This window comes from Filicampus tigris, chromosome 7 (assembly GCF_054856515.1).
Source record: "Filicampus tigris isolate MCC_2025a chromosome 7, RoL_Ftig_1.0, whole genome shotgun sequence".
Taxonomy (NCBI): Eukaryota; Metazoa; Chordata; class Actinopteri; order Syngnathiformes; family Syngnathidae; genus Filicampus; species Filicampus tigris.
Window position 1 is genome coordinate 25,379,174 of NC_141223.1, and position 24,958 is coordinate 25,404,131.

Below are 24,958 nucleotides of genomic sequence, written 5' to 3' on the forward strand. Positions count from 1 at the left end.
GATATGCTAATATTGAATGATGAAATGAAATCCCTTCCAGTATGTAATTGTTAGACCAGAGATAAGAAGATTGTCATATCACACATCATAATGTGGACAAATGTGTGATTTCAAGGTGCTGACAGCCCCAGCTAGATGCGCATTTACAGCTCTTTTAAATTCTTAGAGCATGCCGCAAACTATCCTGATCAGTGCTGGCAGTAGTAACACCACAACACTACATCTGTCCACGCAGAGTGCACAGATGGATGACAGGACGGATTTATGAAAATAGAATAGTATGTATTGTAATGATGGAGAATTGCTTTAAACTTTATTTCAACACTTGTTATATGCTTCACTTTGGAGTTAGCTTTCGTGATTTTACAGATTTAATGCAACCAACCAGGGGCAGAGCCATGGGTGGGCCTGGGTGTGCACAGGCCCACCCAGATTGACAGACTGCCCACCAGTGAGATTCATGAAAAAAAATAGACTTAAAATGTTTTTGTACATTATTATGACATTATTTTTATTGTGTGTTTTGTTGTGTCTTTATTGTATTGTGGACATTAAGAATGGCATGATTGCGGTTGTTTAAGGAAGATCTGAACTTCATATTATTCACTTTGTCATTTTATTTGAATATACGATGTGTCAGGACAGGAAGATTGTGCTCAGTGAGAGAAATATTCAGGCCCACTCATTTGCCACGTTCTGGCTCCGCCCCTGCTATCAACACATCCATTTCAGTGTATCCATGAGGTGTCTTGAATACATTGTTTTTAAAACACTTATTGTTTTCATGGTCACAAGGGTTTGGAGGGTGCGTTGTTGACTTACCACAATCCATTAATGTATCTTAAGAAGCGGGGTACAGCCATCTAGGTATCTCACAAAGTGACAAAGAGATTCTTCACATTCACTCAGGCAAATCTATTTATTTATTTATCCATCCAGTCATTCATCCATCCATTATATATACCGCCGCTTATCCTCACAAGGGTCGCGGGAGTGCTGGAGCCTATCCCAGCTGTCAAGTCAACCTTTTTGCACACTATGCTAATGCTTACAATATTGCTGTCTTGGTAAAGTTCAAGAACTGTAAAAAAAAAAAAAAAAAAATCCAGATTTCATCTGCTATACTTGCCACTGTACAGCAGGATTATTGTACATTTTATTGACCAATTGATGGCGCCATTGAGTAAATGATTCTAATGAAGTGTCGGTACATGTGCCGGCACCGTTGACTCAAAGTTGTGATGCTTCATGGAGCTTCTCTTTGTCATGGTGGCAGGGAGGTAACTTATGTGATCAAGCTCTTTTTTTTTGTTTTTGCAAAGACACTTTTTAAATATATTTTAAAATCTCACGTTCCCCAAGGGCATGTTGATCCTCATTTGAGAGACGGCTTTAGTGCATGTCTACTTTTTTTCCCCCTCTACTGCTGCCTTTCCAAATCAAAGCATCTGCTCCTTTTCAAACGCTTGTTTAAGGATTTGAAATGTCATCACGCACGTGCAAAAAGCATGCAAAGCCCCAAAAGAGCATCACTTCTTTGAGTCTTCTGTGACATCAATCAATCACTCAATCACATTTTATTTATATAGCACTTTGAGTTGCATTTTTATGTATGAAAAGTGCTATATAAATAAAAAACATTCAAAGCAAAACATAGATAATTAGAAAAAAAAAAAAATCCATTCAGGTCCTCCCTCCCAACAAACCCAAGACAGATATCCATTAGTACATCAGCAATCATTCACACACACCCACACAAAGTGCACAACCTGATAAAATGTGTTAAAAAGACATGACAAGGCACAGAGAAACCATATGAGGAAAGGGTACCCAAGGGGAGCTCTCCGCGCCGAGGGGAACGACAGTCCACGGCCACAGGGGCGCCACCACCATAGAGGCCCGGATTAGACAGGCGGACCCCACACAAAGTGTAGAGGCCGCCGGCCACCCAGACCCATGGTGTGTAGGCGCCTCTCATGCGACAGAAGGAGCTTGCACGCACTTGATTTGGGACACTTGTTGCACCGCCACTGCATCATCACTCTCTGTTGTCTAGATGCTGCTGCTTTCTTGTTTCCAGCTGCGTTGGTCGAGGCCCCAAACCTGAGGCACCCACTCACCGCGACGCTACTCATCATACTTGGCCTATGTAGGACCTGCACAGGTGAGCAAATATTCACTTTATTCACTTGGGATGGATTTTTTTTTTTACTTCACTTTGCGTTACCAAAAGTCAACTGCAGTTAAAATTGAATTGTCTTTATTCAAAGAGTTTTACTCTCACATTGAAGTTTCGTTGTCTTAAAAGAAGGTCAACCCAAACATATTTTTCCAGAATATATTCTATGCAGGCCTACTAGTTGAAACAAGGTATTCTGACAAATATTGCGTTTGTGGAATAAGAGTTAATCCACTCGTTTTGAGCCATCTCTGGGGCGGCCATTTTGTCACATCTGTTGACTGAAAGTGAGATCACAACTGCTCAGGGCTCAGGTAACGACCAATCACGGCTGACCTGTTTTCTGAAGCTGACCCGTGATTGGTCATTACTTGAGCCCTGAGCAGTTGTGATGTCATTTTCAGTTGATAGAAGTGACAAAATGGCCGCCCCAAAATGGCTCAAAACGGCTGGATTAACTCATATTGAGATGGTTAAAAAGGGGTGGATTTTGCTGCTTAATTAACTCATATTCCACAAACGCAAAATTAATCAGAATGCCGTGTTGCAACTAGTGGGCCTGCATAGAACATTCATTCATTCATTATCCATACCGCTTATCCTCACAAGGGTCGGGCGTGCTGGAGCCCACCCCAGCTGTCCTCGGGCAGTAGGCGGGGGACACCCCGAATTGGTTGCCAGCCAATCGCAGAGCACACAGAAACAAACAAACATTCACACTCACAATCACACCTAGGGGCAATTTTAGAGTGTCTAATCAACTTACCATGCATGTTTTTGGAATGTGGGAGGAAACCGGAGTACCCGGAGGGAACCCACGCAGGCACGGGGGGAGAACATGCAAACGCCACACAGGGAGGCCGGAACTGGGATCGAACCCATGACCTCCGAACTGTGAGGCGGACTAGCTAACAAGTCGAACACCGTGCCGCCTGCATAGAACATATTATTGGAAAAAAAATGTGTTTGGGTTGTTTCCCTCTTTAAGAAGCTTTACTCTTCGAGCTAATTAACTCTTGATGGTATACTCATACACATCTGCTAAGCGTGACCTACACGAAATGATTTGGAAAGTTAAGCGATGACAACTACAGTAAAATGACTACAAAGGCACAACTTTATTCAGAGCAAATATCCCATGATCAGGCAACAAAATTAAGGGACAGTCTATAATGATTAATGTAGGTATATCGTTGTATGTGTAAAAACAGGTAAATATTAAAAAAAAGAAAAAAAAAACTGCTGTGAATCTTCACCAGAATTCACATGTACACCATGCTCGCTTCAATCTCTGAAAATAAAACCTTCGCCATAGTATTGTGGCTTTCATGGGCATATGCCTTTTTCCCTCAAAAATGCTTTACGTGGCTTAATGTTAAAAAACAACGACCAATTGTCACCAAAAATACCCACATCAATCACTGAAAATATCAAAACGACCGCATCTTGGATTTTTGTGTTCCTCATTAAGTATCAGCCATGGTGAGGAATACGTACTGTCCATAAAATCCAAAATATTGGTGCGATCGTTTTGATACTTTGAGAGGTTGAAGTATGAGATGTGCACGCATGTGCACGATTGGTCATAGCTTTTTGACATAATAAACGACGTGAATTGTTTTTAACAGACTCTCTCCAAGGAAATGCAGCGCATCACGTAACTCTTCTCGTCTTCAACCTTTGCCTTTGAGTTCTTTCAGCTCGTCAGTAAGGCGCGACAGCTCCATCTGGGTTAATGAAATATCATGTCTCAATTGGTGGGAAGTAATCTGAATCCAACTCTTAGTTGTCCATACATCTAAGGAATGAGTATGCCGTCCCATTTAAAAACACACATTTAGAAACAGTAAGTGTGCACATTGTATATAAAATCAATAAATTTGCATAGTTGCATATTAGAACTGCACACTGTCTACTTTAATGCGAGTGTGGCTTTGTGATTGCAACCTTTGATGTTTTTTTTTGTCCTGTAGCGCCCTCCTTAGGCGCTTATTTGCAATAGCTGGATGGACACGCGTCTCATTTAACAGTCGCTTTTCTCCCTGCAGGAGTAATGCAGGAATGTGTTGACAACATGACAAGCCACTTGACTTTCTGCTCTTGCTGCGAAATAGGTCACGTGTGCTGGATGTAGTGTTGCTCTCATCGTTGTTGTTTGTTGTCCCAGCGCTGTCTAAATGTCCAACTGACTGGTACAGCAAGAGGAGCCACTGTTACTTCATTTCAACCACCATGAAGTTGGTGCGCGAGGCTGAGTCCGACTGTGTCTCCAAGGGAGCCCACCTGGCAAGCGTTTGGGACGTAGATGAGCAGGTGACGCGGCTCTTGCTCTCTCCCTCACACACTTTCTCTCGCCAGTCTCACTATTTCTCCCACCCTTTCTTGCAGTCATGGCAGACCTCGCATTTAGTGCATGCGTACACCTGGATTGGCGTATGGCGTAAGGGTCGTAATGACACGTGGGAGTGGAAAGACGGAACTCCTTTCTATGACAATCGCGCGTAAGTGTCCTTCCAGTAACAAAACACAACAGAACTTAAGCCGCATGACACTGCAACATTGAATTGCTCAAATTGTTCATCCAAAGTAATGAGGATGATGGTGACAGCGACAACTTTATGTTACTGCTGCACGCAGTTTTTGGAAAGAAAATTGGCAGAGCTGGGCATTCCGTACGTCCCGGGGCCGTAACGGTGCATCCCTCCGTCCCGGATGGATGCTAATTTATGGGATGGAGGACGGGGATGACAATTTTTTTTTAAAAAAAGGGACGGACTAAGCAGGTGGATTCGAGTTTGTCCCACTAATCGTCGCTCATGCATGCGACGTGATGGCAAGGCGGCCAAAGTTAACCAATGAAATAGTAATCAACTATAGGCCGGTCCAACTATAATTTGAAACGGGCTTCTGATTACTAACTTCGACAAAAAACATTAGAAAAACACAGGTCCCGGTCACATATGAGAGCATGGGTGGATTTATCATACTAGCATCAACGCAGTCTCACCCGGCATTTCCTTTGCTGTATCTCACCAGTCTCATCAACATGCTAATAAATGAACACCATTTTTTAACAGAGCGTGCTCAGCGTTCAGAGCACGGATGACGAAACATCCTCAAATAAATGTTTAGTGTTAAGGTTTGTCTTAAAACAGCTTAGAGTGGAAGTCAACCCAAACATTTTTTGTCCAGAATATGTTTTACGCAGGCCCACTAGTTGAGACAAGGCATTCTAATTAATATCGCTAATTAATATCGCGTTTGTGGAATTTGAGTTAAGCAGCAAAATGCACCCGCTGTTAGCCATCTCGGGGGGCGGCCATTTTGTCACTTCTGTCAACTGAAAATGACATCACAGTAGCTCAGGGCTCAGGTAACGGCCAATCGCAGCTCACCTGTTCTCAGAAGCTGAGCCATGATTGGTCATTTTCTGAGCCCTGAGCAACTTGAGATGTCATTTTCAGGCAACACAAGTGACAAAATGGCCACCCCCAGGAATGGCTTAAAACGGGTGGATTTCTCATATTCCACAATCGCAATATTAACCAGAATGCCTTGTTTCAACTAGTGAGCCTGCATAGAACATTCATTCATTCATTCATTATCCATACCGCTTATCCTCACAAGGGTCGTGGGCGTGCTGGAGCCTATCCCAGCTGTCTTTGGGCAGTAGGCGGGGGACACCCTGAATTGGTTGCCAGCCAATGGCAGGGCACACAGAGACAAACATCCGCACTCACAATCACACCTAGGGGCAATTTATCAATCAATCAATCACATTTTATTTATATAGCACTTTTCATACATAAAAATGCAACTCAAAGTGCTTTAAAACATTCAAAGCAAAACATAGAATTATCTTCAATCAAAAGAAAAGATAAATTATTTAAAAGTTGTTGAAAGCCAAACTAAAAAGGTGTGTCTTGAGCTTCCTCTTAAAAATATCAACAGTCTCTGCAGACCTGACATCCTCTGGCAGGCTATTCCAAAGGTGAGGACCAAAATGGCTGAATGCAGCCTCGCCATGCATTTTGGTCCTCACCCTTGGAATAAATAAAAGGCCGGCGCCAGAGGACCTCAGGATCCGCGAGGGCTGGTATGATAAAAGCAAATCAGATAAATAAGATGGCCCAAGACCATTAACACATTTATAAACTAATAAAAGTACTTTAAAATCGATCCTGAAACACACAGGGAGCCAATGCAGCAATTTCAAAACTGGCGTAATGTGCTCCCGCCCTCTGGTTCTCGTCAGCACCCGAGCGGCTGAATTCTGCAGTAGTTGCAGTGGTGAAATGCTCTTTTTCGGGAGGCCAGAGAGCAGGGCATTACAGTAATCTAAACGACAGGAAATAAAGGCATGCATCAGCACTTCCGTGTTAGCCTGAGAGAGAAACGGGCGGACTCTGGCGATATTCTTAAGGTGATAAAAACCAATCTTGGTTACATTTTTAATATGAGGAATAAAACTGAGCTCAGAGTCAAAAATGACGCCAAGGTTCTTCACACAGTGTGAGGGATTAAAAATGTGTAGTTTTGGTAAAAGCTTCTCTCTCTGACCTTCGGGACCGATAACTAAGACCTCGGTCTTGTCCTCATTGAGCTGTAGGAAATTATCTGCCATCCATGACTTGATATCTAAAATGCAATTTAAAAGGGTATCAATGGGTCCTGTGTCATCAGGAGACACGGCAATATACAGCTGCGTGTCATCAGCATAGCTGTGAAAGCTGATGCCGTGTCCCCTGATGACATCCCCGAGGGGAAGCATATAAAGATTAAAAAGTAAGGGGCCTAAAATCGAACCTTGAGGAACCCCACATTTAATTTCATGAGTTTTAGAGGAACAAGTATCCATACTTACAAAGAAATATCGGTCTGTGAGATAGGAATAAAACCAGTCAAAAACAGTACCAGAGATGCCCACTAGATTTTTAAGTCTATTTAATAAAATTTGGTGATCTACTGTATCAAAAGCAGCGCTTAGATCCAGTAGCACCAAGACTGTGAGTTTTCTCACGTCTGCAGTGCACCTAATATCATTTAAGATCCTTAAAAGAGCAGTCTCCGTACTGTGGTTCATCCTAAAACCAGATTGATATTTCTCCAAAATATTATTTGTATTTAAAAAATGATTCAACTGGATGAAAACCAGTTTTTCTAAAATCTTACTTAAAAACGGTAAGTTGGATACGGGTCTGTAGTTATTAAAAACGCTCGGGTCAGAACCGCTCTTCTTCAGAAGGGGCTTCACCACCGCCGTTTTAAAGGCAGCGGGGAAGACGCCTGTCTGAAGAGAGCAATTGACTATATTTAAAATTTGTTCTTCAAAAAATCCATAAAATGTCTTAAAAAGAAATGTGGGAATTGGATCCAAAAGGCAGGTTGTTGGGTTTACCTGGGAGAAAACTCGAACAAGTGTCCTTGCATCAACCAGGGCAAAACTTTCCAGTGTTTCCTCATGTAAATATGATTGTCCGGGTTTATTAAAACTTGTGTTTTGACGGGCTAAAAGACTGGATCTTATGTCATCGATTTTACTTCTGAAGTGGTCTGCAAAGTCCTCACAGAGAGCATCTGTTGGTCTCTGTGGGGACTTATTAAAATCAGAACTAGTTAAAAGTTCAAAGGTGGAGAAGAGAACCCTGGGGTTGTTTTTATTGACTGTAATGAGGTTTGAGAAATAGGAAGATCTTGCCAGTTTTACTGTTTTATTGTAAGATTTCAGTTGTTCGCATAAAATTTCATAGTGTACTGTAAGTTTACTTTTTCTCCACCTCCTCTCTGCACTCCTGCATTTTCTCTTTGATATTTTGATAGCATTGTTTCTCCACGGGGGTACAGTCTTTGTTTTTGTTGTTTTAATTAAAAGTGGAGCTACTGAATCTAATGATGATTTAAGATGTAGGTTAAAATTGTCAACAATAAGATCACAGGGTGCAGGTAAAATGTCAGCAGGAGTGTTTTTTAAGATCTCGATAAAATTTGCTGCCACCTCAGAAGATAGGTAGCGTTTCTTCACTGTTCTGACCGGGACTGCTAGATGGTTAAAACTGGCGATGTTAAAATAGACACAGTAGTGGTCTGACACTGCCAAGTCAACAACAGAGGACACACCAGCAGACAAGCCATAGGTTATAACCAAATCCAGGGTGTGTCCTCTGTTGTGAGTTGGCTGCAAGACGTGCTGTTTAAAATCCAAGCAGTTTAAAAGGTTTGAAAAATCTCTGGATAGTGGGTCCGAGATGTTGTCCATGTGTATATTAAAATCGCCAGTTATTAATATCCTGTTATAACTGGAATATAAAATGGATAAGAATTCTGAAAATTCTGTAATAAAAGAAGTGGAATGATGGGGAGGTCTATAGACGGTAATGCAGAGAATAGGGGGACTGCTAAAAACAAAGGCATGGTGTTCAAACGATAAATAGCTGCTAAAAATGATCTCCTTTGATAAAAGAGTATTAATAAAAATTGATGCAGTCCCGCCTCCTCTTTTGCCATCCCTTGTAGAAAATAAAAAGTTAAAATTCAGTGGGCAAGCCTCGTTGAGAGCAACTGGAGCATCTGTACCAAGCCATGTCTCAGACAAAAGTATACCATGTAAATTATTGTCTAAAATCAGGTCGTTTATGATAAAAGTTTTGTTTAAAAGGGAGCGAACGTTCAGCACGGCCAGATTAATTATTGTGCTGGACGTGCGCTCGTGGTGGTACGAATGAGCAGTATTAACATATACTAGATTACCACTGTTAAAACCACGTTGTTTGTGTGTGCAAGGGAAGCGTCTGCCGGTGATGGTTTCAATGGGAAAATTGTTCGATAGTGGTAATGATAATGAGGGCCTGCAGGGGGAGCTAGTGAGGGTGGTGGTACTGTGAGCAGCTGGTATTGGCCTGTAAGTGATGGTAGTGAATTTAGACAGTCCAATCAACTTACCATGCATGTTTTTGGAATGTGGGAGGAAACCGGAGTACCTGGAGGAAACGCAGGCACGGGGAGAACATGCAAACTCCACACAGGGAGGCCGGAGCCGGGATCGAACCCACGACCTCTGAACTGTGAGGCGGACTAGCTAACAAGTCGACCGCCGTGCATAGAACATATTCTTGAAAAAAATATGTTTGGGTTGACTTCCCCCGTAAGTAGAATCCCATGTTGCATTTTATCCAAAGGTCCTTGTTGATGTCAAAATCGAAAGCTAACTTGCCATGCATGATTACTTCTCAGTGACACAGTTTCTTCTTCGTTGTCGTCTTAAAAAAAAAGACCCGAAAATAGACGATTACACAGACGGGAAAAATAGGGCTTCCGACTATGCTTAATTCGCCAATTTTTTTTTTTTTTTTTTAGGTTTCCCATCTATCGTTTATCGCCTACAAAATGGGCATCCGTCATAGGCAGAATGCGCAGCTCTGGAAACAAGTATGTCACTCACGTTCAACTGTAGACTTGTAGTGCGCAGCAATAACAAGTGCGCGAGCACATTGCAGGGGGTATGTGGAAACATTATAATTTATTTACCAGATCAATTCAAGTGTCTTTTTTTTTTAGCAGTGTTGTTATCCATCCATTATATCCTCACAAGGTTCGCGGGCGTGCTAGAGCCTCTCCCAGCTGTCTTCAGGCAGTAGGCAGGGTACACCCTGAACTGGCTGCCAGCCAATCACAGGGCACACATAGACATACATTCACACTCACAATCATACCTAGGGGCACATAGTGTTCAAATAACCTACCATGCATGTAACATGCAACCGGAGTACCCAGAGAAAACCCACGCAGGCACGGGGAGAACGTGCAAACTCCAGACTGGAAGGCCAGGGCCGGATTCGAACCCACGACCTCTGCACCATGAGGCAGACGTGCTAACCATTCCCCCACAGTGCCGCCCTAACGTGATTAGCGACAGGAAAAAAAACCCTAACTCTACATTCTAATTCAAGTCAAGTCAAATTCATTTCTATAGCCCTTAGTCACAGGAATGTCTCCAAGGGGTTCACATGCCCATAGCTGACAGCATATAAACGGCATCCCCTGATCTTAACCCCCCAGTAGGGCAAGGAATAACTCCAAAAAACAATCCGGGGAAAAAAAAAGTGAAACCTTGAGAAGGGACCACAAATGGGGGAATCACCCTTCCAGGTTGATTAAGCTGCAATGGATGCCGAGTGGGCAACATTGAACACACATTATGATACTATACAGCACAGATGTCAAACTCAAGGCCCGGGAGCCAGATCCGGCCCGCAACATCATTTTATGTGCCCCGCGAAGGCAAATCATGTGTCGATTTGATATGTTTCTTTGAAATTGTCTTCACGGTTAACACAACATGAGATATTGCAATAATTTATTACCAATTCCTCCTTTAAAATACATTTAAAATGAGTTGAACAAACCTTTCCTGGCTCCTAATTTCAAAACTAGTTATCCAACCATTTGTTGTGTCTATACGGTAAGGCGACCACGCAATTATATGGGTTCACAATCGTAACGGCCCTCCGAGGGACTCCATAACTATGATGTGGCCAATGACAAAAATGAGTTTGACACCCCTGCTATACATTCATTCATTCATTCATTATCCATACCGCTTATCCTCACAAGGGTCGCGGGGCGTGCTGGAGCCTATCCCAGCTGTCTTCGGGCAGTAGGCGGGGGGACACCCTGAATTGGTTGCCAGCCAATCGCAGGGCACACAGAGAGAAACATCCGCACTCACAATCACACCTAGGGGCAATTTAGACAGTCCAATCAACTTACCATGCATGTTTTTGGAATGTGGGAGGAAACCGGAGTACCCGGAGGAAACCCACGCAGGCACGGGGAGAGCATGCAAGCTCCACACAGGGAGGCCGGAGCCGGGATCGAACCCACGACCTCTGAACTGTGAGGCGGACGTGCTAACCAGTCGACCACCGTGCCGCCCCTGCTATACAGTGTTAGTTAAAATAATGTGAAAGTCAATCAAACAAAGTGCTGCAGGAAGATGGCATCGATGAAGTGGGTCCCTGCCCAGTTGGGCAATGTAGAAATCTCCATAGCAGCACCTCCGAGGAAGTGGTCAACCGTCGATGTTGTAGCGTTTAGTTGCTGTGTGATCAAAACGGCAACCTCCAATTCGGTCGTCATCACCTAATTCCCAAGCCTGGGAAAAGGGGGCAGAGAAAAGAATAGAAGCGGACATATAGAATTGTACAAATAAGCCTTTAGTCGTGTTTAAAACATTTCTATTGAGTTAGCGCCTCTAATACCCGTGGGTAAGGCATTCCAAAGCACTGGTACCCGAATAGAAAACGCCCTAGAACCTGCAGACTTCTTTTTTGGCTCTCGGGATGATTAAAAAGCTGGCATTTTGTGACCGAAGATTTCGTGTCGGAACATATGCTATCACTAGGTCGACGAGATAGGAAGGTGCTAAGCCGTGCAATGTTTTGTAGGTAAGTAGCAAAACCTTGAAATCTCATCTCAAGTGGACCTGGAGCCAATGCAAATTGGCTAGTATCAGAGTAATATGATTGTTTTGGACTAGCTGCAGACATTTAATACTAGACATGGGAAGACCAGAGAGAAAAGTTTTACAATAATCGAGGCGAGACGTAACAAACACATGGATTAAAATTTCTGCATCCCTATTTGATAGAATTGGACAAATTTTAGCAATATTATGGAGATGGAAAAATACAATACTTAATAATACTTTGGGTATTAGTACATTTATCAAGACTCAGAGTGGTGTCCTTAAATCCGTGCCGATGACGAGCAGGGCCAATTATCAACATCTCTGTTTTATCTGAGTTAAAATGCAAAAAAATTGAGGGACATCCATTGTTTAATCTCGGCAAGGCACACCTCTAAATTACAGCAATTAGCCGGGTTTGTTATCTCGAGCTGCATATATAATTGGGTATCGTCAGCGTAGCAGTGAAAACTAATGTTATATTTACATATAATATCACCAAACGGAAGCATGTAGATGCTAAACAATAGCGGTCCTAGTACGGATCCCTGCGGGACTCCACATGTAACATTCTGAAACTCAGAAGACGCATTGCCATGAATTACACGGTGCGTCCTCTCTGAGAGGTAAGAATCAAACCAAGAAAGTGCTGAGCCTGAGATACCAACACATGCTTCAAGGCATTCTAAACAGTATGTTATGATCGACGGTGTCAAAAGCAGCACTAAGATCGAGTAAGAGTGGTATGAGGTGCCACAGTCCATAGCTAGGAGAAGATCATTAGTCACATTAGCTAGAGCCTTGTCTCAGTTGAGTGATGGGCTTTAAATCCTGACTGAAGAGTTTCAAATCGATTATTAGCGGCCATATACGGTCGTCATTAAGTTGTTGTGCTACGAATATTTCAAGAATTTCACAATAAACGGCAGATTTGAAACCGACTTATAATTACTCAGGTTCTCCGGATCGAGGTTTGGCCGCTTAAGCAGAGGTCGAATAACAGCGGTCTTAAAAGCTGCTGGTACAGTGCCAGAGGTGAGTGATAAATGAATTATATTTAAGACATTCTAATATATATCATTTACGTACATTCTTTAATGTTGAATTTTTTCTTGGGGTTGTGTTTTGTTGTTTCCGTACATTGCTGCTGCTCCTCAATTTCGGTGCACCCAGGGATAGAGCTAGGAAAATTTTGATTATATACGATTTTGTGCCTTTTTCACATGGATGCTGTAACCTTGGACCCTTTGATATTTTGCCACAAGTTAAAAAAAATGCAGTATAATCACCCCAAAGCAAACCTGAAAAGCAGATTCATGCAAATAGCATTTCATTCTTACAGTCAATATAAATCAAAATTATTACTTTCACACCATAGCAAGCAAACAACATGGCTGAGATATCATTATTTAGCATAGCATCACAGTCATGGTTTCATGCAATGCACACCTAAAACGATCTTACACACACCCTCATAATAATATCATAAACAAACCAAAGTATTTTTTTTTGTTTGAATTTTTATTTTTTTGTGTTTGAATGAGCGAATTGATCGGAGTATGCAAAATGGCGTTGGCAGTCTGACAATTAATCACTCTGATTGAATGTTAGCAAGTGAATCTGTCCGTGAGATTGAAGTAAAATATGAGAGCGTAAACAAAAGCAAAGCCACAGGAAAGAAAATGGAATCATCTAAATTATCGAAACATTGTTTTTTCATATGCGATTCCACGTTCATATGCGATTCCACGTGTTCCTGCGGATAAATGCTCCTGCTTTAAAATAATGTTGCCTTGAAAATAAGTTACGAAATAATAATCAAAATAAAGCATATACCTGGCTTTGTGATATATCAGAATAAAAAAATCTTTCGTCATCGTACCACAAGGTGCAACCAGGGGTATATCCAGAAATCTTTCAGTGCGGTGGCCAGAGTGACAACGCCTCAAAACAATGCCTGTCACAGTCATAATCGAGCTGGAACATATATTAGCAGGAACATGTATAAGTAAAAAGCAATGTTTAGATAATTCTATCATTTAATTCTTAGGGATTATCTTTTTTCAACTCAAAGAAAAATTAACGTTGCCTTCGAAAACAAGTAAAATAAAACAATATTCAAAATAAAGAATAAAACTGCTTTTGTTATCTATGATAATTAGCAAAAAAATGGACCGACCCTCAACTTGTGTCAGTTTGGCCCAACATTGGGTTGTTTGAACCCAGACAGTTTTGTCAAATTGACCAAAAGTATAGCAGTTCATTAACATTTTTGACCAAAATTGGGTTATTTTCCAAGCCAGCAGTTTTAGGAGGAAATAACGTTGCACAGCTTTCACTCAGTGCATGCACACTCCCGTCGCAGGGCATACGATTTTTTTCAGGAGTTAACCACATAGGCACAACACCTGAACATTGACAAGGCCATTGTCACTTGCCAGTATTTGCTGCTGGCGCCAGCGTGGCCTAATTGTGCACAAACACCAGCTGCTCCTTCGTCGGCTGGGTTGTGTGTGAAAGGCAAAGGTGGCGAAAAGGCGAACTTTTGTCTGCTGCGGTACTTTGGCACCAGCTCTGTGTGAATGCTCATCCTGTTTCAGGTTCTGGGATAAAAATCAGCCAGCGACCCTGTCACAAGAAATACAATGTGCTGAGATGTGAAAAAAAATAAACGGTCGCTGGTATAACTACGACTGTGCAGCCCACCAGGCATGCATCTGCAAGCTCTCCTTGGGTGAGTCCACACCTTGTTGATTTGTGTCTGTCTTGTGTTAGCAACGCAAGGATGCGTCAAGGGTTTGTGCCATTTTTTTCCCCAAGATTCCAATGTTCAAAATTCAATTTGACCACACATCTCAGCGAGGAGGTCAGGAACCAGGTTATGGATGAGTTGATTAACTATCCCGATCTTTCTAGCTGGAAATGTAAAATGTCAACTAATGCTTTGAAAAACCTTACCTACGCCGAGAGGCTGTAAGCAGGCCAAGGCACTTCTCATTGTCCACACGCCAATCTTGCTTTGAACCCGTGACCCTAGCAAGACCTCTAGCAACACCTCTAAACGCAGTAGCCATACCTGGCCAGTGGGGGGCATAATAAACTACTAAAACAGGGGTGCCTAAGTCTGGTCCTTGAGAGCCCCTATCCAGTCTGTTTTAAATGTTTCCCCTCCTCCAACACACCTGATTCAAACATTCAGGAACGTTATCAGGTTCCTGCAGAGCTTCCTGATGAGCTGATAATTTGAATCAGGTGTGTTGGAGGAGGGAATCATCTAAAACAGACTGGATAGGTGTTCGCAAAGACCAGACTCGGTTACCCGAGTACTAAACAAATGCTTTGGTGTCCTTAGAGAATTTTGGTTCTTTTTGGACTTGCTTTTAAAAGTTTTGGCACGTTGATCTGCCATTTTCCCATCATCTGGCATCTTGCAATCGTCCATTTAGAATGGAAGTGGCGTATAATAGCATCCATCCTCAATCGACATTTCAGTCTTTTCTTCATCAGCCTTCATAATTTTTTTCTAGGGAAGTCATTATTCTATTTGCTTCCAGCGATTTTGTGTGAACAGTAGCTGAACTCCCTGGATGATTCTGTTCGATCAATGACGTATAAGATGCATTGGCACTATGGAGAGGGCACCAGCCCCGATGTGCTCCTCATTCAGAGAAACCAGAGCACTGCTGAGTGTTCTTTCAACCCCTTGTTTCTCCTTTTGACTCTGTCTTGTCAGCCTTGGCTCAAGTCATCTTACCTTTTTTGCCTCAGTCTATTGAATATGCAAGAGTTGGGTGCAGTCACTGGCAGATCCTACAAGTCAAGCGCCCTTTTCAGTCCTGGCTGATATGGCCTCAGAAGAGACAGACAGAAGCAGATATCTGTGGACTTGAGTACAGTAGTTCCACATTTCCCAGTGTGAGGCTTCTTTCAAAAATTTCAAATTCTTTCAAATGATCGAATGAAGCGCAGGTACCCAAGCGATCACCTGCAAAGGTTGCAATGTCTCGAGATGGGAGCAATTCAAGCATTTCTTACTTGATGAGCATTTCAGTGGCATGATTTTGGTTTTGCCTGACTGTTGACGAGTCCACTGTGTTACTCGGCGATTGTGGCAGTTATGGTTGGCGCAGATGTGGCAGTTGGCGTGGCGGATGCGCTTTGACTGGTAAATAGCAGGAAAGCAGGGCTTGTTCTTTACATCCTGAACTTCATCTAGTCCAGGCCTGGCCAACCCGCTTGCTGCTCCTGAAGTCCTTAAAGGCTAAAAAAATTGTTTAGCTGGGCGCAGCACACCGTAAACCCCATTCATTGCGTATATGGTGAGGGGGTTAGCATGGAATGGTGCTAAAAGTTCCTTGCTAGTGTCCTGGTTATATTTCGCTGCAAAACATGGGACCCGCGTTCGGTTTTATTAAAAAAAAAAAAGACCCAAGGCATATCAGAAACCTCCTCCTCATGGTAATGACACACTGTTAAGGGATTGTCTTTTTTATTCATTCATTCATTCATTATCCCTACCGCTTATCCTCACAAGGGTCGCGGGCGTGCTGCAGCCTATCCCAGCTGTCTTTGGGCAGTAGGCGGGGGACACCCTGAATTGGTTGCCAGCCAATCGCAGGGCACACAGAGACAAACATCCACACTCACAATCACACCGAGGGGCAATTTAGACAGTCCAATCAACTTACCATGCATGTTTTTGGAATGTGGGAGGAAACCGGAGTACCCGGAGGAAACCCATGCAGGCACGGGGAGAACATGCAAACTCCACACAGGGAGGCCGGAGCCGGGATCGAACCCACGACCTCTGAACTGTGAGGCGGACGTGCTAACCAGTCGACCAACGCGCCGCCTCTTTTTTATTCATTTTTTAATTAACTTTAAAAAGGGGTAGCACATTAATTCATAAATGTAATCTAACAACAGTAAAGGGCAAATATTAACAATATTTGCTCTTCATATGACTTGCAATGGGGATGCAGTAAACACCTGTTGAGTATTTTAACAGAAAATTGTTGGATTGTGTTGTTTTGAAAACCCCAAACTCTGTACCAGACCAATCACCACTGGCCGAGTAACAATAAAACATCATACAAGGGTTAAGAGCTTCCAGCAGGTTTGTCTGATGAAAATGTAGTTTCAACCCGCGATAGGATTGTTAGGAAAAAAAATGTGCCTGCGGCCAAACAAAGTTGCTGACCCGTTTTACACAAAGTGAGCAAGTGCAGTGTTTGCGAGGGCTTGTATGAACGCGGTGATGGAACTGATTACATTCTTCAATTAAGATATCAAGTGCGTGCATAACACGCTTTGACACAATTGACTAGGAGGGGAAAAAAAATTTTGAGTAGTGTTGGCCTACCAAATAAATAGCAAGCCATTCTGCCTGGGTATCATTAGAACCTTTCAAGGCTTCAAATCTTTAGCGGCACTTGAGTTCCCTCAACCAGGAATTAACTTCTCAAACACAGGTTGTTCACATAAAGGTCTGGCTGAAAAGTAGACGTAGTTGTTCCCCAAATTTGTGAAACACTCGTATCAACTTGCGTAGATCATTTTATGGTCCAAAAAAGGACAATGAACATGAGTCCGTCAAAACATGCAAAAGCGTGTTGGGGAGTGAGGGGACGGGATTGAGAAGTTTATGTGTATGCTGTGGCTCTTTGCAGTAACAATCAAAAATGTGTCTCTTTGCCTTTGAGTGGTTGGCCACCCCTAAGCTAGTCCATTAATGTATGATGGCTGTTCCTTTTGTTGGGGTAAAATGAGTTCTCCACAACAGCAGCAGTGGTCATTTGTTGATTCGCATACTCCTGCGATTGGCTGGCAACCAGTTCAGGGTGTACCCCACCTACTGCCCGAAGACAGCTGGGATAAACTCCGGCACCCCGGCGACCCTCGTGAAGATGAAGTGGATTGGATAGTGGATGGACTTACTTAAGCATCTGCGGTTTCAGTCTTCAAAGTCATTCTCTTTTGGCTTTATCCAAAGCTAACTTTTCCTCCAATGTGGCTTGGCATGCCAACAAGGCATCTCACTCAGCTTCACAATGTTTTGTGAGGATCTTGCATGTCGTTGCTGGAGCTTGGGATGATCTTGTTTTTTTGGCTTTCAATTTCCTCCTGACTTATCAATTTGAAACACATAAAACTTGTTCCTTCTGGCTTTTACCACAACACATTAAATTGAAATTTGAAACAAAAATCCTATTGCTCGCCCTCGGAAATGTAATGCTCACGACATTAGACCAACAGTAACTAGCAGAAGACTGCATAGTTCCAGTAGAACTATTTATTGGATGCCAGAAAGATCGAGACACAGCTGTGGAGCCCCTTTCTGCTTGATGCGGAAGATGGTCTAAGCTGTCTGAAATGGTTCCAGCTCTACCTAGCTCATATGACTCCTGGCTACAAATACATAGGAAGATGCAGAGCCAGGAAAAAGACCACAGCGGCCGAGCTCAAGTCACCTATTACTTTGATCAATACGAAGTGGATAAAACTCCAAATATTTCAAGATATTTAACGTTAAATGTGGAAAAAAAGCAAGAATGTGTTGATTTCATTGTCCTCATTTATGATATTTGTACTGGCCCAATTGTCACCTAGTGGTCATTGGCCACCATGTAGCACAGTGCACTAATGTAGCACTTTATGCATGACGAACATTTGCATGTCTTCTAAATATGCACTCTCCTTTCAAATGGATTGTATCCGTGCAGATGAGAGACTATGTCCTCCTCCTTGTCCTTTATGTCCTGATCCCACTCCAGCTACCGGCCCTCCTCCAACATGTCCAAAATGTCCCACTCAATGTACAATCCTGCCTACCTGTCACGATTGTCCTACCTGTCCCAATCTCCTTTCTGGTCCTCCTATCAAACCCACTGGTCATACCGGCCCTCCTACTACCCTTCCAATCAACTTTTTTGTTTTTTATTCAAAACATGCACCGAAATGGATTAGTGGCATATTTTCTTTTTTTTCCATGGGCAAAAACAATGACTATGCAAGTAAGAGCTCATTGAGGACATCTGGGAAAATGGCCACATTTTACTTGAAAAAGTTGAGCTGTACAGAATGTGCTCATCGTACAGTCATTATTCCAAATTCCAAGCTACGCTCAACGATGGTCTCAGCGTGAACCGCAGAATTGTCATCAGAGGACAAGCCAAACCCAAAGCAGAGCGGTAATAAACCCCCACCGCCTTACACACACACATGCTCAATGAAATTACAGCAACAACGCGTTTGTGCGGCAGGCTCATCGTGAACCCGCTAGAGCGCAAACACGACGACAACGCGATGGTGTTACACCAGAATTTAGACTTGAAAAACAGAACTGTCATGCTCAACATCAAAATGGACAAACAGTGGGGTGTCAACCAGACCGAAACGGCTCCCCAACAACGCCCCTTTGGACCCGGACTCGACTTCAAGGTCACATTAATCGCTACGTCAGCCAATCTGCACCCAAATGAATGTGAACATTTGCACTTCTGCCCACTTTAACCTGTCAAATTATTCAATGACCTCAATATTTTCAAAATGTTTCCTCATGAACCTTTTTCTGCAGTGACCATCTATAATGAGATAAAGGCCTCACATCTCTAAAATGCAAAATACCGCATACATCCCTAAAATGCAAAAAATCGCCAGGGTTTACATGTAGAAAGTATATTGGTTCATTGAGGAATGCTTATCGATCCTGCTGTCATTTCACTGTCCAGATTGTCATCCGGTGTGACGTCAACACTTTTAAGTTGACCTTGAACGACGATCTCGAGCTGGACTTTCAGCATGAAGTTCAGGACCAGCGAAACGTCAAGTTGCTGGAGGTGTGGGAAGTTCTTCTGGCTAGCGTCCAGCTGATGTGACGACATCACTGTCAGACCACTTCCTGCCTGGACATAGTTATGTGAACAGCAATCAGCTCAATTCAAATGTTTTTTTTTTCCACATCTCTATGGCATTGAGGCAACACTTTGATTCTTGTGCTATCAATTAAGAAGATGCGTGAAAAATGAAGTGCCAGGAATGTTTAGAATGACAATTTTGGTAATCCACTATGCAAACCTACTTGGTAATTTAAATCAAAATGGTGTAATGAGATCTTTCCAAGGAACTGACTTGAATGTGTTTGGAATTGACGATGTAAACATTCTCTGTGAAAAGTAATGTTCTATCTTTCAATTGACAATGTAAACGTGTTTGAACAAGAATAAAAAGTGTTGTCTTCAAATGTTTTTCGTTTGTGCAGTTGCAGTACCCTCTGGTGGCTGGTTTATTCATTCATAGAGCCTATGCCAGCTGTCTCCGGGCATTGGCCGGGGTACACACTGTTTGGTAGGCAGCCAATCGTTGGGCACAAAAAGACAAAACATCGACACCTCGGGACAATTTAGATGCATGTTTTTGGAATGCGCGAGTACCCGGAGGGGTAAAAAAAACATTGACATCTAGGGACAATTTAGATGCATGTTTTTGGAATGCGCGAGTACCCGGAGGGGTAGGCCGGGGCCAGATTTGAACCCACAACCTCCGTACCGTGAGGTGGACATGCTACCAGTAAAAAATAATACTAATGAAAAAAAGTATAATCATAGGCTAGGTTCACACCGCAGGCGAATGCGACTCAGATCAGCTTTTTTTGCCCATATGCGACCTGTATCTGATTTTTTTATGTCAGTCTGAATGGCTCAATTCCGATTTTTTTCAAATACGACCTGGTCGCTTTCACATGTGGTCCTAAATCGGATACGAAACCGATTTTTAGCAATGCGACCGCGGTCTGAATGGCCAGGTCGCATACATCAGACATTGACGTCATCTGGAGGCCAAAATGCGGTCCACGTGGGCAGACGGAAAGTGCTGGCAGCAGGGGGGTCGAATCTGCAAAGTTGTTTTGAGTAACACTATTGACTTAATATTTTACTTTAATTTAATCCCACTTGAAACATGAAGCATAAAGTGGAAATTTATGGTGATAGTAGTAATTCATCTACGGTTCAGACTTCTTTTTTCACACATGGTTATGACGTGACATCATCATTAGTGATGTCTCCATGCAAGGAGATAGAAAAGTCTCACCTCATAATTTCCCCCAAATATTGTTTTTATTTCTACCTCCTTCCGAATCGCTTCACTATAGAAATGCGCCGACACGCTGGACCACATTTACTTCCGCAAAGGCTAATTTCAAAATAAAGCTTACCAAATAATGCATTGCGTCATTGATACCTTAGTACACTTTTACTTTAAAGTTGACCTACATGGTGACGTAACAGCTAACTTGACTTCCGTTTCTGACGTCTCAGTTTGCCACCTAAGTCAACGCAAGGCCATCCCGAAGTCAAATTCAGTCAATAATTTAGGACGCTAACAGACCGCGAGTTAATTACGATGTCATTGTATGATACGGCACAAGTCTCCAGCGTTAGTAGCTAGCAGCTGTTATCATTAGCAACAAATGCCTGGCTGGTAGTTCAACAGCTGTTACTTAATTGGCTTACTTTCGGAGTTAGGGTTTTTTATGTGTAAATGTGTATTATAAAATAAATGAGGTCAAAGTTCTAATCACCTTTTTTCTTTTTCTTTTTCTTTTTTTGCTGATCCGAAACACAATCCGATCCGTGACTCTAAATCCGTGACCGATCTGAACCGAACTGATCCTGGTACTCATGTGAGTAACCCATGAAAATAATTATTTTAATAATTGTGCAATGAATGTCGGCATTGTTTGGGCAAACTACATGTAATAATTTTGGGGTGGAATAAACAAGTACAATTGATTGACAAGAGATTGATAATACATACAAGTAATACATTGATGAATAATAGATAAAGAATACACACAGCCTTCATTAACAAAAGTTCAAACATATATATGTAGATGTATAATTTTCACTGTACAGGTAGTCGATATACTACACTTTAACTATAAATATAGTAAAGAGTAAGTTGACATATGTGAAAATATTCTGCTGAACTGATTAAAGGTGAGCTCATTTTGAGCCTCAACTATGACATGTCTTGCTCAGTGTTTTACTCTGCAGTAGTCAAAGACATTTCTGCCAAGGCAGAAAGCTCTTTGGCCTTGGCAACACATAGTGAATATTTTGATTGGTTAACAATACAAACTTCTAAATGATAGATTAATAGATGTATTAGATATATATGAATTAATTGCAAATATCACTACTTTATCTTGAGGATCAATACTTAAAATTCAGCACTCTGGATTGGAATATCCATATGTTATCGATAAGCCCATCCCTCGTTGAAGGCAGTCAGGTCAACCGTCCCTGCCGATGAGGTGTCCCTTATTTATTATTCAGGGACTTGGCAACCCTACCTGCTAGGGAGTCACTGTGATAAGTCTTGTCCTGACGGTTAACACCACACAACTCTCAATGGCGGTAAATATGGTAAAATATTCGACCGTGGATGGTGGCGCAGGTGGGTGGCAGAGGGCTCGCGGAAGCTACCGCGGACGGGCAGAGGATGGTTAGCGGCTCCGCTTGCCACCACGCAACATGCATGGGAAGCTTATTGGACACTCTAAATTGCCCCTAGGTGTGATTGTGAGTGGGGTTGTTTGTTGTCTCTGTGTACCTTGCGATTGGCTGGCAACCAATTCAGGGTGTCCCCCGCCTACTGCCTGAAGACTGCTGGGATAGGCTCCAGCACGCCCGCGAACCTTGTGAGGATAAGCGGTATAGATAATGGATGGATGTTTGTTTTTATTACCAATTTTGGCTGCATTTCTGCTTGTGTGGTACCTGCATGTGACATAGTACGTATGTTCTCGACACCGATTGGCTGTCGCCGGCAACTCGGATGGACTAGGTCGCCCTCAAATAATGACTGCATGATGACTGACAGATTGACGTGCCCACCACTGCGTAACAGCTTGTGCAAGTAATTGAGTATCGCTTCACTTTAAAATGTAATTGTGTTTACAGAAATACCAGATATGATTACTCAGCTCAAGACTGTCCTCAAGTCCCATGCTTCCTCATCTTCCCTCAGCTCTGACTTTGAAGCAGGGCAACTTTCATCCGCAAGTGTTAAAAAGCCCTCTCCATCTGATGTTCCAGCCAAGGTTTCCATAGAACAGGTAGTTTTATTTGAATACTTTTTCCCTCTCCTTCTTTGTAAGCTGTCAGATGCAGAGCGATTTTCCATTGGTTTTTTTTTTTTCAATTCTGATGGTCTGATGGTTATTGTCCCCACTTAAAACATATTTTTATTCTATGGCTTTTGACTCAGCATGAGACTGGGTATTGTATTGTATATGTTTTATTGTTTTTGTTGTATTTACTTGTATTTATTTGTTTGGACTGTCTTTATTGTATGACTGATTTGACTACATGTACAGTACTTTGTATGCAGCAATTATTATTTTACAGCGCTTTATAAGAAAAGTTGAGTCAAGTATTCCTTTGCTGGCCACTGAGATAATGTTTTGAAAAATTACCTTTTTTTTTAATAGGTAGAAATTGTTCCTGGGACAAATGTCCACATTGACAAGCTGGCTTGGGCTGTGGCTGAAAATGCCAACTCTGCCTCCTGTTTCATACGAATGCTTCTAACAGCTGTCTTTCCCATGGACGTGCTCCTTGTCAGCAACCTACGAGGAACATCTAGGGATTCCTCAGGACCACGTCATCAGGCTCTTGACAAAACCAAAGTGGATGCGATGTATAGTAAGTTTCTTAACAGTTATAAAGTTGTGTTAAAGTGATTTTGTTGATGCAGGTGCGCATTGTATAGGCTGGTCAATTTCAAACCACTATAGACAATACATTGTGTCTTACAGGAGCAACTTTAAGCAAATGGCCTCACGTCATGCCGTCACATATAGGCGCTGTCATCAACTCAAAGCTGTCCGAAATGAGGGGGAAGAATAAATCTAAAAATCTCGACTTTGAAAAACAGATGCTGCTTGACAACAGTCAGGATTAAACTGTCAGGTACCACCATTTTTTTTTATTCTAGTGAAAATGTCAGTGTTCACCCATTTTGGCTAAATACGTTTGGGACCTTGCCACATTTGATGCAGTGACATGTTTGAGGTTCATGACTGGTGGCACTACTTTGCTGGAGTCACATTATAAAAATATAAATCCCAAAATTAACCTTACAAAAGCCAGACTGATATGTATCGATCTGGGACTCCGTGGGACAGTGATCTGCTTGGTAAAGGCGGGATATTCAGTACAATACGTCGCACTATTTGTGCAATGTGGCAACTTGTGCACGCCTACCAAACATTTTTTTTTGCCAGTCACAGCAACAGGAATTCAAATCCAGTCAGATTGCTTTCTGATGGGTCTGGACCACCAGTGGTGAGGTCCAGTGAAAATCAGCAGGCTCGGTACAATATGGATTCTCAAGGTTTTCTTGCGGAATTCAGCTTGCTGCTGAATTTCCATTATGGTCAAAAATGAATTTGACGAGTTATTAATTTATTGGCGCCAAACACACTTCCCCCAGTACAAGTGAATGGAAGGTGATCACCGTGGACTTCAAGTTGGCAGCTAGGTCTGCACACCACCGACCAGATGAGGATTGCTCTTGTGGTTATGTAGTCTATGGGTTTCTGGTATGCTGCAGCTTTTACTGTCACATGCTGGTGGTGGCTCTGTAAATTCTTGAGCCAAGCGTGCACTTTAATTATTTTTTTGTCCATTAGATTGACTAAATATGTTACACACATTCATGAAGAATATTCTACAGTCTGTTGAACATCAGCATGTGCAGTACTTGTGTGATACAGCATTTTTATTGGCAACAGGAAGACAAACTTGTAATGGTAACCGAGGCACCGAACCTGCAATGCTTCACTTCACTTTCTTCCCATCCTCCATAGGAAATACGGCACATGCAGCTAATTTAATGAGGAAATAATTGATAAGTACTGGAGTGAATAAGAAGATCAATGGAATGTACGAATCATAGAACTAAAATGGAACATCACTTAGCATATGTATATATTTTATTTTTTCCCTGCAGCGAACGTCCAGCAAATGGTGCCATAGGGAACCTGCCTCACTTGCCTCCCCTGACCCCTCGTCGCTGGTTTAACCACATTTGTGTTAGATGTGCAACATAAAATGTGTTTGTTCTTATGGACTATTAAGTCTATTAAATGAGAATTTTGACACAAATTGGTATGAGTATTTCATTGAAATTGCATACGTTCTTTATATAATGCACCTTAAATGCATAAGGTAAATTGCAGTAATACTATCGTGTATTAAGTAGTAATAGAATTAAACTCTTACAAAGAATTTGGAGGGAGTTATACTACT

The 24,958-nt window shown here is 42.3% G+C and overlaps 1 protein-coding gene across 14 annotated transcripts; it reads left to right on the plus strand.

Moving 5' to 3' along the window:
- Positions 1 to 1,696: 1,696 nt before the first annotated feature.
- On the plus strand, positions 1,697 to 24,752 carry LOC147145360 (C-type lectin BPL-like). 14 transcript variants are annotated; one of them, XM_086036442.1, is made up of 10 exons: positions 1,697 to 1,959; positions 2,057 to 2,164; positions 4,347 to 4,492; positions 4,568 to 4,680; positions 9,533 to 9,604; positions 22,491 to 22,562; positions 22,674 to 22,761; positions 23,137 to 23,350; positions 23,464 to 23,617; positions 24,660 to 24,752. In XM_086036442.1, the coding sequence occupies exons 3-9, from the start codon at positions 4,412 to 4,414 to the stop codon at positions 23,607 to 23,609; spliced, it is 786 nt and encodes a 261-aa protein (XP_085892568.1). In that variant the 5' UTR covers positions 1,697 to 1,959; positions 2,057 to 2,164; positions 4,347 to 4,411; the 3' UTR covers positions 23,610 to 23,617; positions 24,660 to 24,752. The 14 variants fall into 14 exon arrangements, 9 of the variants coding, with proteins under 9 accessions (XP_085892568.1, XP_085892566.1, XP_085892570.1 ...); XM_086036440.1 differs by having other exon boundaries at positions 1,944 to 2,164; XM_086036441.1 differs by lacking the exons at positions 1,697 to 1,959; positions 2,057 to 2,164 and adding an exon at positions 3,824 to 4,025.
- Positions 24,753 to 24,958: the final 206 nt, after the last annotated feature.